The sequence below is a fragment of the Diplotaxodon limnothrissa genome, linkage group LG3 (genome assembly GCF_057381915.1).
Source record: "Diplotaxodon limnothrissa isolate DT_005_m linkage group LG3, D_limnothrissa_male_GT1.1, whole genome shotgun sequence".
NCBI classification, from domain to species: domain Eukaryota; kingdom Metazoa; phylum Chordata; class Actinopteri; order Cichliformes; family Cichlidae; genus Diplotaxodon; species Diplotaxodon limnothrissa.
In genome coordinates this window covers 65,670,123-65,687,049 of record NC_140598.1, presented here as the reverse complement: position 1 = coordinate 65,687,049, position 16,927 = coordinate 65,670,123, and the positions used below count along the sequence as shown (strand labels likewise).

General features: G+C 38.4%; 1 protein-coding gene across 1 annotated transcript in view; it reads right to left on the bottom strand.

Moving 5' to 3' along the window:
- The window catches only part of sorcs2 (sortilin-related VPS10 domain containing receptor 2), a 381,448-nt gene that overhangs the window by 205,945 nt on the left and 158,576 nt on the right, over positions 1–16,927 (bottom strand). Inside the window, exon 3 of the mRNA XM_085349748.1 lies at positions 5,586–5,685. Within this exon, the coding sequence (XP_085205874.1) occupies positions 5,586–5,685 (100 nt within the window). The remainder of the gene's footprint in view (positions 1–5,585; positions 5,686–16,927) is intronic.

Genomic DNA, 16,927 nt, shown 5'->3' with positions numbered 1-16,927 from the left:
CAAGTTAAAACAGAAAAAACTACAGATGAAATACTTACACTACAAGCCAAATAGCAATAGCAGTTTGCATAAAGTTAAAAGACAGAAATTCTGCAAAAACAATATCTTATGTTGTAATGCTAAGGGCACCAGAGAGGTGATCGAGACTGAAGATATGCGTCTGGATTTGTTGAACTTTATCACTGCGAATTTTTGTCCTTTGTGAGAGAAAAATAAAAATCCAGCAGTGATATTAACTTTAAACTCTGATTTCCTTCAGTGTCCTCGATCTGTCTTATTAAGATTTGCCTGGAGAGAGAATAAGTCTATCAAACACATCATCGAACTGCTGACCATTTTTTTAAATTTTGTGGAAAAACTCAAAGCTGATCATAACTGTTCCATTCCTGGATGTGTAAAGCTTGGTAAAAAGTTCTTGTTGCTTTTGCAGCTTTGCTATCAAAGTCTGTTTCAGCAACATTTTCATGTATGTTTAGTCTCACAATGGTAATAAAAACTGTAATCCTTAAACACCGCAACCTGCTTTCCAGAAAGCAATGACACAGCTTAACCTCTGACCTCAGTAAACAGTCCATGTCGTATTCTGCACTACCAGCATTCTCTTGCACACATGTATGCATGTAAATTTGAAAAGGAAAGAGCAATCACCTTCAAAATAAAAGCAACAAAGCGATTTGTCTGATTCCCTTCATCATCGCATAAAACAGTAAGTGATCTTAAGGTTATGATTAGCAGCTGAAATGGGACATACATGGTGTATACTTATTTACATCTGAAACCTAATTTTCCGATTTTCTAATTGGCCAGATGTGGCCTGCAGGCCATGCAATGCTCGAGTTGCCCCAGCAGATGCACAGGGGACAACTTCAGGTTTTAAGATCTTGCCCAAGGATACTTCAATATGTACAGTAGTGGAATCATTGATTGAACAACTTACCTTATGACTTGTGGATGGCTCTCTTTACCTCACGAAGCACAGCTGTGATAATCAACAGCTACAGTTGCTGGGCCAATACCACATAAATGTAAAAAAAAGAACGAGAGTTTCCCTCCTGGAGAATTATGACCTGACTGATGTTCATTTTTTTCTATTAAGCGTGTTTCAAGTAGGTCCTTGTTGGGATGTCTGTGAGTGCAGATTGAAAGGTATAGCAATGTGCCTACATTGCTGTGTATACAGGGCAAGAGTCAGAAAACTAATGCTCCTGAAAGCAGACTGGATGAATTATGAAGACAAATCATTCCACTGGTTTAACTACATAAAAAGTGCAAGTGTTATAGTTTTTGACCGAAGACTCTTTGAATAAAACTACACTAAACAGCGAGTGAGTTTGTTTTTAGATAAGGGGGGAAATGCAAAACTATAAATAACAGTATACCCAAGAGTTTTTATGGCAAACATTAAATAAAAAAAACAATAATTTTATCCCGTTTTGTTGTTTGTCGAAAGTGAAAATCGTAACTTACATTACAATTTTTACATATTAACTGGGCAGTCTTTTTTTTTTTTTAATTTAACCTCTATTTATACAGGTCTCTCTTGTAATTGAGACCCAATGTCTCATTCACAAGATAGACCTGTTTCAGACAAACATATTAAAATTACAATAATAATAATTACAAAAATAATAAAAAAAAATACATAAAACAATAAAATAGCAAAATATGTCTAATGTACACAGTCATATTAAAAACAAGTTGCCAGAGATGATTTTGAAGTCTGCAAGTAACATCCTTCTGCAATGTAAAGATGTGCTGGCAGGAATCCAGTTGATAAGTACCTCTAGAAAGAAGCTTTTGGGTTTAAATTTAGTGTTAGCTTATACTTGTAAGTGTAAGCTAATAGTCAACAACAAGGAAATGAACTTCTGCAAACACTTGAGTAGCTGACAGCCCCCTGGAGACGGCAGAAAATTGCTAAGGGATAGTGAGTTGAGCTTCTAGTCTCAAAGTTTATTTACAACTCTAGTGGTGTTGAAACGTGTCAGGGGTCTTTGGGAGCCCTCTTGTACAAAGGGCCTTGAGCGGATATTTAATGGAGCTCTCAATGAAGAGAGGGAAAGAGAGAAAGACAGGATGACATTGTCTCCGTCTGAAGACTCACCTCTTTCTAATTGCCTCAAGTCGTATTGATTACCCAAGACCCCTCACACACCTCTTCTATGTGATCCCTTCACTCTGTGAGAAGGGATCACAGAGCTTACAGACCAGGTTGTTTGCTGTTTTCTGATGTGATTAGCAGTATTGATCAAAGTGTGTGTGTGTGTGTTTATTTGTGTTTGGGGGCACCTTGCGTGTTTGATCACTCAGTAATTGGATGCTAAAAAGATGGAAGGAAAGAAATCTGCTTAATAATATTCATCTGATGATCATGCATCAAACATCAAACTTTCTCTTGCAACAACACCACATATATACCCACACACACCGTTTCCAGAAACCAGCACTTAAGCTGGGCTTCTATCACCCCCTCGTCAGGCCTGGAGGTGTGTTTAAGCGGCAGTTTGAGCCCCTGCACATTACCAGACATCTTACTGTGACACCACACACTCTTACTGCCAGTCATTCTTATTCCCTCGTCTGTCTTTCTGTCCCTAAGGGAAATGAAGATGACTTCATCCCTGTGCAATTAAATGCTCTCATTCTGTCTGGCCCTCTTCTATTTTGTGTATGTGTGTATGTCTGTGTGTGTGTGTTAGTGAAATGGATGAGATGTCAGATCCTGTGCAGACAGTTGGAGTAAGGACTAGACCAGAAAGTGAGCTAATCTCCTTCCATCCCTTCACTGATTGGAAGAACCCTGGACCCCAGCAATAACGCCCACCAATTAGACAGGCCTCCACAGCTGGCAGTTGTATCTGAGTGTAAGTCACCTACTGGACCCTTTTGGCTCTCACTTGAGCTTATTGGAGGTTTGGAAATTCACTTTCTAAGTTCTAAGCTGCCCGTGGACTGAAAAACTGTGTATTGAATACCAAAACAAGATTGGTCTCCATGCAATTTAAACTCATGTACTACATACATAACAGTATGTAGTAAATAAAGTTAGTCATGATTATAATGTGTGTATCATTATATCTCTCAAGTTTTTTGTCTGCTGGGTTTTATTTTATCTATTGAACACAATAATTCTCAGCATCCTAGGTGGATTTCTTCTGTATTTTGAATCATTTTTAAATTTTCTTAATGTATCTGCACTGTACAATGTATCCCAAAGTCTGATGCTAAACAGTGCATCACATATTGTATAACCAATTCTAAAAATAGACCACCTCGGTCTGAATGGTATATTGGTGTGAAGCAGGTACAGCTTCCATGCAATAAAATGAAATCATAATCACAATCCCTAAAGAATCGCACCACTTTCAGACACAAGGCTCAGTTTACTTCACATGAGAATCACTATGTAGTCTTCTGACGGTCTGAAGGAACAATAAAAATAACTCTAATGATGTCATCAGGGATTCAGCCTGAAAGTACAAACTTACGATTGGAAAGCTTCTGTTTTTGAACTGGGAATATGGAGCTTTATAAGAAAAGAAAGAAGAAAGATCAAATAATAAACAAGGGTTCAACATGGGCTCAAAATGCCATCCATACCACAAGTTGAGTGCTTGGCTTCAGATGGATACCTAGCTCCGGATAGTTTGAGAACATCAGGAAAATGTTTCCCAGTTTCAATGTGTATTTGTGACAATATGATGCGCATCCAATTTAACTAATTATGTAGCCTCCAGATGAAAACAATCAATCCAATGCACACGTATCAAACACACTGATTGAGAGTTATGCTGACAAAGGCAAAATCAATCAAAGTTTCCAGGCTAACCTCACTGATTCAAGGCACATAACTGGACACCACCATGTTTGCTATGCTTGTGCTGTTAGTGCTTCTTGGAGCATTATAACAGACTTATCTGACAAATATCAAAGCCCGCTGTATGATATACACTGTACAAGAAGTTTGTGTTTAAGTCTTGGTGAGAAAAATCTAATTTTATGAGTCTGACACAGACCACTAATAAGCAGATATTTATGTTTTTGCTTTGTGTTGTAAGCTAATAATTTATCACCCCATCCTTTCATCCAAATATGATCCCCTCTGTAAAGGCTCTTTGCTTACATTCAGACAACTGAAGAATTGAGGTTCTAAGGGCATGACTCATACAATATAGGACAAATGTCATAGGCCAACTATGCATAACACCTACATGGGCTGCTCAGCCACAGAAACCCGAGCCATGAAGCTCCCAGTGCACAATTTGTGTGCTGATTATAATACAAGAGGAGGTTTGAAACTATTGTTATGGAGGCATTGTTATTGAGGGCGTTGACTACTTACAGGTGATTATAAAATAAGAGGAAAGAAATTTTACAAAGTGATTGTTGCATAAAATTAGATCCACAGTAGAAAATAGTGAGCTCTTTAAAATGACCCACTGGTTTCCTAGTTATGTGTCTTCATGCTGATGTGCTGAATCTCATTCCAAACATTAGATCACTAGTCAAACTCTGCACAGTGACCTACACCGTGTGTACACACCAAACTAAACCGAAATGAGCACTTCAACTCTACCTGCAAGCTCACAAGCTAGCTAACACAGAATGGCACAAAACAGGTAATTTTATGGTGAAAGTAGACAACTTCAAGAATGCTTTTACAGTCAGTGCTTCTTAACTTAGTGCAAAGAGAGGCCAGTGAATTCATCCACCACTTATATACCTTGCATTTTGAAACCACACAACATAAGAAATATGGAGCCATAAACAGGGAATTTAGTCTTTCAACAAGGTGTAAGCTGATAAGAAGCATGCAGCTTCAACAGGAACAGCAAAAAGTTGTTTCTGTGAGCAAACTCTCAAAGTGATGGAAATGTAAAAAGTTTCATTATAGACTAATTTGTGTGATTTTGTGTCCAGCACATTTAATATCTTTGGGATTAAAATAAACCCATGTCAACAAATTACACTATACTGCTAAAAATATTTGCTTGTCTACCGTCACATGGAACGAGGTCTTCTGGGAAGGCTTTCCACAAGGTTTAGGTGTGTGTTTATGGGGATTTTTGACCATTCTCCCAGAAGTCTATTGTGAGGTTGTGAGGTCAGACACTGATGTTGGACAAGAAGACCTAGCTCGGAGTCTCTCGGAGTCTAATTCATCCCAAAGGTGTTCTGTTAGTCAGGACTGTGCGCAGGCCATTCAAGTTCTTGACTCCAAATTCAGTCATACACGTCCCTATGGGCCTTGCTAGACCTAGCAGTCTGCAAGCCTAGGTGCTTGATTTTATACACCTGTGACATTTATTCAATAATTTGGATGGCTGAGTGATTGCTGAGTGACTGCACAAACATACATATACTATATTTATATATATACGTTATCGTGATCCTAAGTGATTCTTAGTAAAACTTAATCTGACAGCTCTGGATCTTAAATGAATAATTGTTTCAAATGACACATTTTTCACTAGATTTCTCCAATTTCTTACAATCTGGCTGTGCAGGTGTTCATTTAGACCTCCAACTCGTACTATTAACAATGGACAACATAACCGGGGAAAAAAATGCATGCAACTACCGACCTTTTTCTTGTTGGTTGGGCAAATGTAGAAACTTGTCACCACAATGGTTGTTCCTGGCATCAGGTTGAGTTTGGTGTAGGTGGTGCCATAGTCAGAAGACCTAACAAAATTGCAGGCGAAAAACAAGAACAGGTACAAGTTAGTCTGGAAACATTTAAGAGCATTTTTTTCATAGTTTTCCTTTTGCAGTAATCCCATGAGAGGTAGGCAAAGATGCCTGGGAAAGCAGCTGCTTATTCTCTCAAACTGTCCTAAAGGTATTGTATCAGTTCTGTTCACCATATCGCTACTTTGCAGTCTGTGGTCTGAGCCAAGTGACAAATCAGAAACGGCTGGGAAACCTGTCATTGCCACAGTGGTGTAAAAACACCCTTGGGCTAGCGATGAAGTCCTGACCAATCCTTAAATCTGGCAGCTTTAGCAGGAGGTAGGGAGTGCTATGTGCGGTCAAGAGTGATAGTTACAGTAGCTGGATCATTTCTCCAGCCCCGCTCAGACATACCCACAAAGCACAGTGAAAGTGATTGTTTGTGACAGGTTTTGACAAATGATGCAGGTTTCAACTTGACAAAGCTTAAGGGGGCTTAACTCTTTTATGGATAATTAATGTCTTAAATTTCTGTCAGGAAGGAAAAGATAAACAAAACTAATACAGGAGATTTTCCCCTCTACTTTATTATGTAGACAAGGTAAATTAAGGTTTAAGACACTGGTTTGAGTAAACAGAACACAAAACAAGTGTACATCAGACAACTTTCTAGGCTTCAAAAACAATGCAAAGCATACAGGAAGAAAGATGCTACAGCATTTAGCTGGAGGTTGAGGGTTCAACAGGAGGGAGCCTTGAAGAAGAGGACTTGATGAAAGAGAATGATGAGCTAGCACGTCAGCCTGGTTAAGGATGAGAGGATTTACTCCTTTGCGCAGTGGGACATCAACCACTGACAGACACTCACACACACAGTAAGACACATACACCCGAAGCTCTGCCAAGCCATTCAGCAATCAGCTCTCCCAGAGTGCTCTGATACAGCTGGAGAAAATGGAGTGGCATAGCAGGGGTGAGCTATTTCTCTGTGGTGAGCTGGCAAGTGTTTTCATCTTCCTCGTTGGCCCGTGTGCCATATTTAACCCTGGATCACTTGGAGGACATGAACAGATCTCGTGCTGATGGCTGTGCTAGCAGCAGAGCTCTGTGCTTATCACAAAAACCCAGTTGTAGATGGAGTAAAGGCCTGCTAGGCCTGGTGAGCAGAGGTCCTCTCAGAGGGTGGATAATTTGGGTGTAAGTGCAAAAACCACATTAACTAGTCACATTAAGTCCTAATTAGCAAGAAGGATGATGATCAGCACTTTATAAACAGTGCTCGGAGAATCTGTTTAAACCATTTGTTCACGCACATTCATTGCCCTCCTTTAAGGAAGACTCTAGATTCCATTTGTGCCTGTCAACATATGAAAATCTACTTACAAAGAATCAAAAGATGCTGCAGATCCAACTGCTAGGAAGGCATTCAGTAACATTTCCAAGTGCTTTGTATGTGACAGGTAAGAGATAGGTTGTTACCCAGCCTTTAGAGCTGGGTGAAAATATATCTGGTCACTCTTGATATTGAAGCTGAAATGAATGCTAGTGCATAAGAATTGGAATGTTATTCTTGTATTTCTGCAGGAGTGAAAACTCGGTCCCACAAGATTTCCTATGCTCTGTTGATAAACACATTAGCAAAATGTGTTGTGTTGTGTCTTTCTATAAAGACACAACACATTTTGCAACTCATTTAGACTGATGCTTCTTCTGTAAGAGATCTGTAAGAGATCTGTACTTCTGTTAGAGATCTGCAGAAATCCCCTTAGCTGCTGAACATTTGATAAGGATAACTTTAAAAACCTAAAATTGTCTCCTTAAAATGACATTACAATGCATCTACACTTTTTGCCAAGAGCACTTTGATTCAGTTCAATTCAGGTATATTTATATAGCACCAATGAGGGAAGCTTATCTGTTTACATACCACAAATCATAGCAAAAAATAATGTAAATCATAAAAAAAAATCAGCTTCATTTGGATAATCACCTTCTCCACAATAAGAGGAGAATACATCAACTCTATTACTGTACTGGGTATTACTTCTCCATTTAACACAGAGGCCTCCAAAACCTCCTTATTACACATTTATAGTGCTTCATTAGCCAGGGTGTAATGAAAGGCCAGAGCTGGGGTGGGCATTCTGCCCAGAAATACAACTCAACATATGGACCTTGACTGTCCCTTGTCCCCTAGCTTTTTTGTCCTCAATACCCTGTTTTGCCCAGCATCTGTTACAATGAACTTTTTTCTTTCCATATATCTTCCATCTGATGTTAAAGATTAAAGGTATGGACTAATTTTTGTCAAATGCTCAAATTACATGTGTTTATTAATTTAACATAAACACATGTCAAATGATCCAAGGAGTACAGCTCTCTCTAGCTGGAGTGCACTGACAAATCCTCCAATCACAATGAAACATTAAGACATTCTTATGAATTATGAAGTATAAACAGGTATATTTCACCTAGGTTTACATTCACAGATACCCTGAGCCAGTTAGGTTAGGGTACTGCATTTGAACTGGCTGCACCTCTAAGCAGTTATTTAAGAAGTTATTGAAATTCTGAAAGTCTAACAACAGGCCATAGAAACTATACATATAGAATCATAAGTAAAATATCACAAAAGTGCTTCAAAGTTTGGCTATTTTTAGTGCCAAAACAAAAAAGTAAGAAAAGGCAACTTAAAAACAAAAAAACTAATCTGAGGAGTCATGAGGCAAAGATATGTCACTTAGGCTACATTCACACTGCAGGCGAAAGCGCATCAAATCAGATTTTTTTGACCCTATGCGACCCATATCCGATCATGGTATGACAGTGTGAACGGCACAAATCTGATATTTTCAAATCCAATCTGGGTCACTTTCGTATTTGGTACTGAATCCGATACATATCCGATGTTTCAGAAAGCGACTGCTGTGTGAATGGTCATGTTGCATTAAATCCATCTTTTACGTCACTGACACAAGACAGACGCCAATTATCAGCGCCGGAGAAGCACCCGATAGGACATCGCGAACGCTTCCTGGCCATCCGGTGAAAGTGCTGGGAAGACAACGTTGGAGAAATGTTAACATTTTATTTGTACTGTATAACCTGCAGATTCTGACAGAAATCTGCAGTTATACTTTGAAGCACCGCTCCTCTCTAAAACAGCAATAAGGATAATTATTAGGTTATTTACATTATTATGTAATAACTTAAAGCAAAAATTGGGAAACGTGAAGTCTGAAGTCTTTATATTAAGGGCCATCAGTCAAACAATATTGTTTGCTCTGGGTCTAAACAGAGCGTGTTGTGTGTGACATCTTCTTTTGCGCATGCGGGCCGCTTTGAGCGTTCACACTGGAGCGCGTTTGCGGTCGCATTTTATTTGTAGTGTGAACGAGCAGACAAAAAGATCGGATTTGATCAAAATATCGGAATTGAGCATTAAGACCTGCAGTGTGAACGTAGCCTTATAAAGCTAATATAGAGGTTGGGTAGGGGTTAGAGTGTAAAGTCAGCTGTCTCAGCACCTTACATGCTGAGAATAATGATGTTGAGTTAATAGGAGAGCTCATTTTATACTGTCTACCACCAAGACCTCTGGATTAATAGACTAGTAGAGAGCTATTGTAGATTAATGAGGAATAATTACTTTTAAACAGAGTAGGAAGCTGATGAGAAGAGATATGGACGAGGACAGGGAGCAGGAGAGGGGAGAAGAGTTGAATGAGAAAATGAAAAAAGTTTAATCTGTGGTACTCAGTGTAGCCCTCAGTCCTGGCAATTTAATATTAACAGAAAAGTAGGATATCAAGGCACACGCTGACACAAAATAGTCATTAATATTACCCTTATGTTATTTCATGTCCAAGTCTTCATGTCAAACAGCATAACTGTGAGAAAACATTCATTTTTGATATGCAGTACAAAGGCTTAAACAAGTTGCCGCAGACACAAGACAATTGGTAGAAGGCAAATAGCTGAAATAATAACAGCAGAAAAACGGAAACTACTATAAAACAAGAGTGGAATATTAAAAAAAAAGCCAAGAGGGGAGAGAAGGGAAATGTCTGCGAGAATGAATGTGACAGTGACAGACACTACGGGTGAAATTGTATTTTCCTTGATCTGCTTGAGAAAACAGAGAAATGTGGAAGCACTTTAGGGTGGCGACAGGTGCTGATTCAGATTTAATGTCCTAATATGTCAAGGTTGCTCCCAGCGCTTGACATCTCAGGAAAGAAAAATTGAGTGTGTCAAGAAAATGTCTGATGCAATGGAATACCAAAATATAGAGAGCACAGGAGAATGGATATAAGGAAATGGATTCATGATAAATCCATCTAAAGATCTTCAAAGTGTTAGCTGGTGAGGCGTTATGATGAATATGCGACAGAAGGAAATGCATCCTTCAAGGCTTTTCTCTTCTGAATTCACATGCATTTGGCGAAACATCTGCTGTCTAAGAAGAACTAAGCTAATAAACAGCTTCAAACAAAGCTAACGAAGAACAGAGCAGTGGGTTGGTGTATTAAAGGTTAGCTATAGACATATACAGTAGTTGGCTGAGTCTCATCATGCTGTTCAGTGTCTGATTTCTGCTAAGACAGACAGATACCGTCAGTCTGAATCAGGTCTGGAAAGCCTGATGGCCAGACTGTTAGGGCTGATGACACTCATCACTGATTGGCTGACATACAGATTTCCCAGAGAGGCTAACTGAGGGCAACGTCCTCTGACAAGAGGATAGGATTGAGCTGGATCTTAGTTTAGTATAGAATATGTCACAGTTTCAAGTCTTACACCACAGAAACACAAGAAAAACTCTGCAGTGCATTATGCAGTTGCTCTGTTGACAAATCTGATGAAGTATGAGGATAAATTTGCTTCCTTACCAGAGTATCACTAACTGACGCTATCAACTGCATCCTACTGTATGAGAATTTGTGCCAAATTTAATCTAGAGCAGGTTAAAGTTTGGGTCATGAGCGATCATTGTGATCGTAAGCGTTGCTATTTTTCTTTTTGAAAGAGTAGAGAATTCATGCGAGATGGGAGCTTTTGATTTATCGCACTAAAGGTAATTGCCATGAGTGGTGTCAAAGAATACAGCAGAGAGCGAGTCACCATTAGTGTTAAAACTGATTTACTGGTTTAAAGTAAGCCATCAAATACCAATGGGCAGATTGAGCTTTCAACAAGTGCAATCACATTTTATGCTTTCAGATGATAAATGGAAAAATTACTGTTTCATGACACAGCTTTATGGACGATAAAAGTAAGATGTATGAACAAGAAACGTAGTGGTGGAAGTCGGGGTTGGGGTTGTCAGCGTCACACATGGACAGGTCAGTAGTGTTATCGCCCATTCTACTTTAAAAAGGAACCGTCTACTCGACTGTCATTTGTCTGTTTATTTTCGCTTCTTTTTGCAGCAGTAGAATGGCTGAGGATGATAAAGCTCAGGGAGTCTCAGGTGTACCCTGGACAAAGGTTTTATGGCCATCTGCTATGGCCTGATTGTGTCAAAGCCTTGGTTTATTGACTGCAGAATAGACTGTAGAATGAAATAGCACGTCTTTCAGAGATCTACTCCGCTCAGATATACAGAAAATAGAGAAATTGAGTAGAGAAGTTGTGCTGTGGCAAAACTTTACATGTATAAAAGAATGGATTTTTTAAAAATATTTGTCTTTGAGTGTTTTTGGTGAGCTGCAAAGTCAGACAAATGCAATTTAACACTCAGTCTTTTGGTGTTACAGCTACCAGAAAGCCGGGGAAAGTGTGAACCTGTTTTGACAGGGAAAGCAAAAAGACAACTGGTCTTGTTATGACAGTGGCAGACGTGTCAACCAGACTGGCCACAAATCATAAAATCATAAAATGACAAGTTGAACTGTCTACAGAAAGGTGTTAACAGACACATAAAAACCCTAAAAGATCAATCAATCTTTAAACCGCAGGCTTTTAAGATGGTGGTATTATGTTAAAAGCATCTGCTTGACGTTGCTGTATTTGCTACTTATACACTAATTTTTAACCTTCTTCTAATTTCCTACTTCTAAAAAGTGAGATTATTGTACTCATTGTAAAAAATCTTAGAAAAATGGTGATCAACCAAATATTTATTTGCTGAAATGCTAGTCTATGCATGTATTACTTATAGTTTAGACTGCTGTAATTCATTGTTATTATGTTTTTCTAAAAATTTCTTTAAAAAGCCCTTAGCTGGTCCAGAAGGATGTAGCAAGAGTACAGGGACTAGAAAGATATTTACTTTTCTCCAGTGGCTACCTATTAAATCCAAAATTAGATTTAAAACCCTTCACCTCTCATAAAATGTCTTGAATAATCAGGTCCCATTTTATCTTAAAGGCTGATAGTACCATATTGAGAGCACTAGAATGGGAGCCATTCAGATTTCAGCTGCCTCTTCTATGGAGCTAGCTTTCAGTTTAAGAAACACTCCCCTCTCTCCTTTTAGGTCTAGTCTTAAAGCATTCGTTTTTGCTAAAGCTTGTAGTCAGGGCTCGACAGGATGCCTTGAACCCATCCCTTAGTTACACTGCAATAGGCTAAGGCTGCTTCACTCCCTTCTTTAGCTCTCTCAATATTTATACACCACTATTACATTTAATCACTGGTAATTAATTTTAAAATCGTATGTGTGTCTGTTGTAATGTCTCCCACCGGTGTGCTTTCCCCTGAATCTAGTCTTCTCTTACATACATGAAGTTACACAAACACTGGGGTTGGAGAACTGGAAATGCAGGTGGTTGGGTCTGTGTTTCCACAAGCCCCGCTAGTTTAGAAACTTATTCTCATTAACAACAAAAACAAGACGGACATCTTTTACTTGCTAGCAAGGGAGGCCCCGGCCGGTGTCTCAGAAAGCACTCTGAATCCTACCGCAGACTGACCCCAACAACAGCCTCCGCTGCCTTTTATTGGGAAAACAGTTCACACAATACACATCACAGCAAAAGCACCTCCCACCGTAAACCCCCAAATGGTTCTAAGACAAGAAACAGAATCTTCACAAGGGATGTGTCTACAATAATCCTAAGTGGCTGGAGAGGTGGTCAGAGACAAAGGAACGTCTTGATCCTATAGATTGATCTAAGACCTTACAAATTTAAGAAACACAATGACAACATTCAGCAATTAGACTTAACACAGGTTGCCTGGCACTAAATACCCCTTTGTGCAACCCAGTATCATAGCAAAACTTATAATAGATAAGCTAATCAACTGTCTTTATTTTATGCACCTGGGGAAAGAGATGTTGTATTTCAAGCCAACATGACAACAATCACAATAGTAACAATACACCTATATTCAATAATTGTACTACATTAAATGTACAACCTCAATTCCAATGAAGTTGGGACGTTGTATAAAATGTAAATAAAAACAGAATACAATGATTTGAAAATCCTTTTTAACCTATATTCAATCGAATACACTACAAAGACAAGCTAATGTTCAAACTGATAAACTGTATTGTTTTGCAAATTTTCACTCATTTTGAATTTGATGCCTGCAACACATTCCAAAGAAGCTGGGACAGGGGCATGTTTACCACTGTGTTATGTCACCTTTCCTTTTAACAATACTCAATAAGCGTTTGGGAACTGGAACTGGGGTTGTACTATCGACATGGCTAGATACCACAGGTTCATGACAGAGATTTTCCTTCTCTCATCCTTTACTTCCCAAAAACACCATGAAGAACATTTTGGATTTTAAGTTACACCTGTCTACATGCCGTCAAAGTGCCATTTGATGTCCCAGACGGTCATGTGGATTGCAGCAAAGAGAACATGGATGATAATGCACTGCTTTGTCCTGTTTTGGATAGAATATGAGTAGGCACTTGTAGATACATATCTGATCTGACAGTTGCGCACACTGCAAGATGAAGGCTCCATCTCGCAAGTTATTGTTTATGCTTTATGATGAGAGTAATTTAGCTCATTTGCATTAGAATCAAAACACATAGTAGCAGAAGTTTGTAAGATGTGGGTTACATTTGTGTTCAGGTTAGTTACTAATGCCTGAGCAGCAATTAGCAATTTCATTTGGAAGAGCCTCCTACACTGCAAGTAGTCTGAGCAGGCAGTTAGCCAGGATACAGTGATTCATGCTTAGTAAGGGCACTTCACAGTGGCGGATAGTCTCTTGAAGTGCACAAAATCACTGGAGCATAGATATCAGCAGCAGAGTACTGCTGCCACTTGAAAAGCTGCTTATGGAAGTCTCCTGACAGGCCACTCTGCATCTACTTTTCTTGTTTATATAGCGAAAATGACATAATATTATAACAAATACATCACCAACAGATTGCACTTAATTAGGCAGTTTTCTTAAGAGGCTACTTTTATATTACACCACTGAACCTGTTCTTTCCCAGGCTCTGTGGTGACTGAATCACTGGCCTTTCTCTGTCAGTTGTAATGAGTTTCTTTGCAGCCTTTTGAGTAAAACCCCTTGAATAAAATAATAATCAATCTGCTACTATCAACAAAGGCTGTGATAGCACATGATGAAAAAAATAAATCACAAAAAAAGAATCCTTCATAAATTACTTTCAGGACACCCATATGGAAAAGATATATATAAATCTTATAAAGTTTGCATCTGTCTTGTGTGAAAAGCATGAAAGAGTGAAAACAGATATAAGATCCCTTGAAAAAGTATAAATAAATAAAACTTGTATGTTTTGGATACTTACTAAAACAATATATGAAAGTGGCCACTTTCATGAGTAAAACATGAAAGCCTTATATGATTATATGAAGTAGGCCAAATCTGATGCAAGTTTTTTCTATTTCTTTTCCATATGGGCAGGCTTGAAATTTCTCTAGCAAGATATCTACAAGGATGCACATATTATATGCCCATATTTAGATCATTTCCCTTAAGAAAGGAGCTGAAATGGTTATAACACCCATAAAAAAGAAATATGTGTGTGTGTATATATAAAACACTGTACTATCAAGAGAAATAACCACACTCCCTGGATCCCATCGGCAAAACTCCTCTCCCAATGAGCATAATTAGCAAAAATGGAAACACACAAATCCTTAAAGAGCGTTCAATTCTCCAGCACACATTTGGGATTTCTGATGATGGATATGGACTATTATGCTTATCATAACAGTCCATATCAGGTTGCTATGGAGGTGCCTGTTATGGAAGACGACCAGTTAACTCCCTCAGTACGGCAGAAATAACATAGAAATTCAACCAAGATAAACAGCATTGTATTTGGATGGTGGTAATAACTTTTCATCTACACGCAATAAGTCCTCCAACATGAACATTAATATAGGTTTAAGCAGCAGAATATCGGCCAGTGGTTAAAGATGTCTAGAGTTTGTGGCTTTATAACTCTGTTGCAGAGTTGCAGGTGGAATACATCTGTACTATACTCATTTTTATTTATTTTATTTATTTTTGCGGTTGGTACTTAAGATTAGACATACATTACCTGCACCTTTAAAAAAAAGTCAAGTGTAACGTTTATATATGTATTCCCTGTAAAAGGGCGTTTCTCATTTTTTTAGGATTTAATGTTGCACCTTGGGCTGAGTTTGTTTTTTTCCTATGCAGATTTAGTTTGGATTGTGAAACCCTTAAATGCATTTTTATAATACCGTTAGCAGTTGTTAGAATACTGAATATTTTTACAGCCACGCTAGCAGTGTGCTTGTAGCATATTGGTCCATCATTTTGATCCAGGTATTTCATAATACTTTTTTACACAAAAAAGAGAGATATGTGAGCTTTTAGTAAACCTTATTACATGTGTATTGTGACTTTCCAATTTTCAAAATTTGAAAGTTGGTTATTGACTGCAGAACAGATTGTAGAGTTAAATAATTTAATGCCAGAAAAACATGCTTTTGTTCATTTGAAACTGTTTACACTTGGCATTGCTTTGACTTATTTTTTTTTAGGATGTATAAGGTGTTGTCAGGACAAGCAAGCGGATAACTCAAAGCTGTGAGAACAGTGCCAGCTGATGGATTATCTATATCTGAGTCTCACAGTAAAATCCTTGAAATAATTTGCCATTTTTCATAAACAGTGCCACAACTTTGAATGTAAATCTTTCAATCTTGCAATTTGTTCCTAGCAGTTTCTCTGTGTCAGAATACTTCCTTTAAAACCTACTGAATGAGATGTGAGGAGTGCTGCTAGTAGCATGATCATTGCTCCCCCATCTCTCCTTCTCCTGGCTGAGATTAAACATTTCCTACAGGCCTCTCCTAAGCACATAACAGTGGAGGCACTGGAGATACCAAGCAACATTCCCAAGCTCCATCAATTCACTTTTTCTCTGAAGCATCCACCGCGTGCCCTTCTTTGCACTCAAGTCCCAGCTGAACTGAAGAAAGTGATAAATGAAAACATTTATCTAGATGACATTCCCATCAGCACGCTTTGGGACAAGCACCCTGAACACCGCAGCACACTCTCCCAGAATTCACAAGCAGCACTGCTGTGTTGGCTTACTTTGGACCTGAGGTTTAATTTTTAAGATTTTTTTTGTTTTGTTTTGCTTTTATCAGCTTGTCTCCTGAAGTCAAAATAAGCAGCTAGGATCAACTCCTTTGAGTGAACTTGGCTGTGAATACTTAAACAGATGAGCTTGTTTACAGACATTCTCATCATTTTGCCATTTCAATCACTATTGTACAAATGATTAGATCAGCTTCTCTGCACTTTATTTTCTTGCTCCATACCCATCCAGAGCCACAGAGAAAGTGCAAAGGCAAATAACACTTTCTAGCTTAATTGCTTTTACTGAAAATGCTAAAATGTGCTCTTCCTCCGGCTTTTGGAAAATACTGATCGCTCCCACTCCCCAAAAGCCAGTTGCTAATCTCATCTATGTGATAAACATATGAGCATTTTGTTTCTCTTTACGGGGAAGATTCAGCTGTTAGATTGTTTTAGAGAACAATTAGGGTTTTACTAATTTCATTTGATAGATTTTCTTTTCTGTCTTCAAGCTTAAAGTTATTGAAGGAGTTATTGAGGATTTGATTACTCCTCGCATTGATTAAAAGTGTAAAAACTGATTTCTGTTTACAAAAATGACAAAGTTTATGATGTTCAGGCTTTTGCCTTCTTTTCAGAGGCATTTTAGACCTGAAGAATATATATTAATTAATCCATGCTTTACACCTTTCACCACTTGCCTGCAACCTATTTTGCTTCTCTCTCTCTGTCCTACTCAAAACTTTTC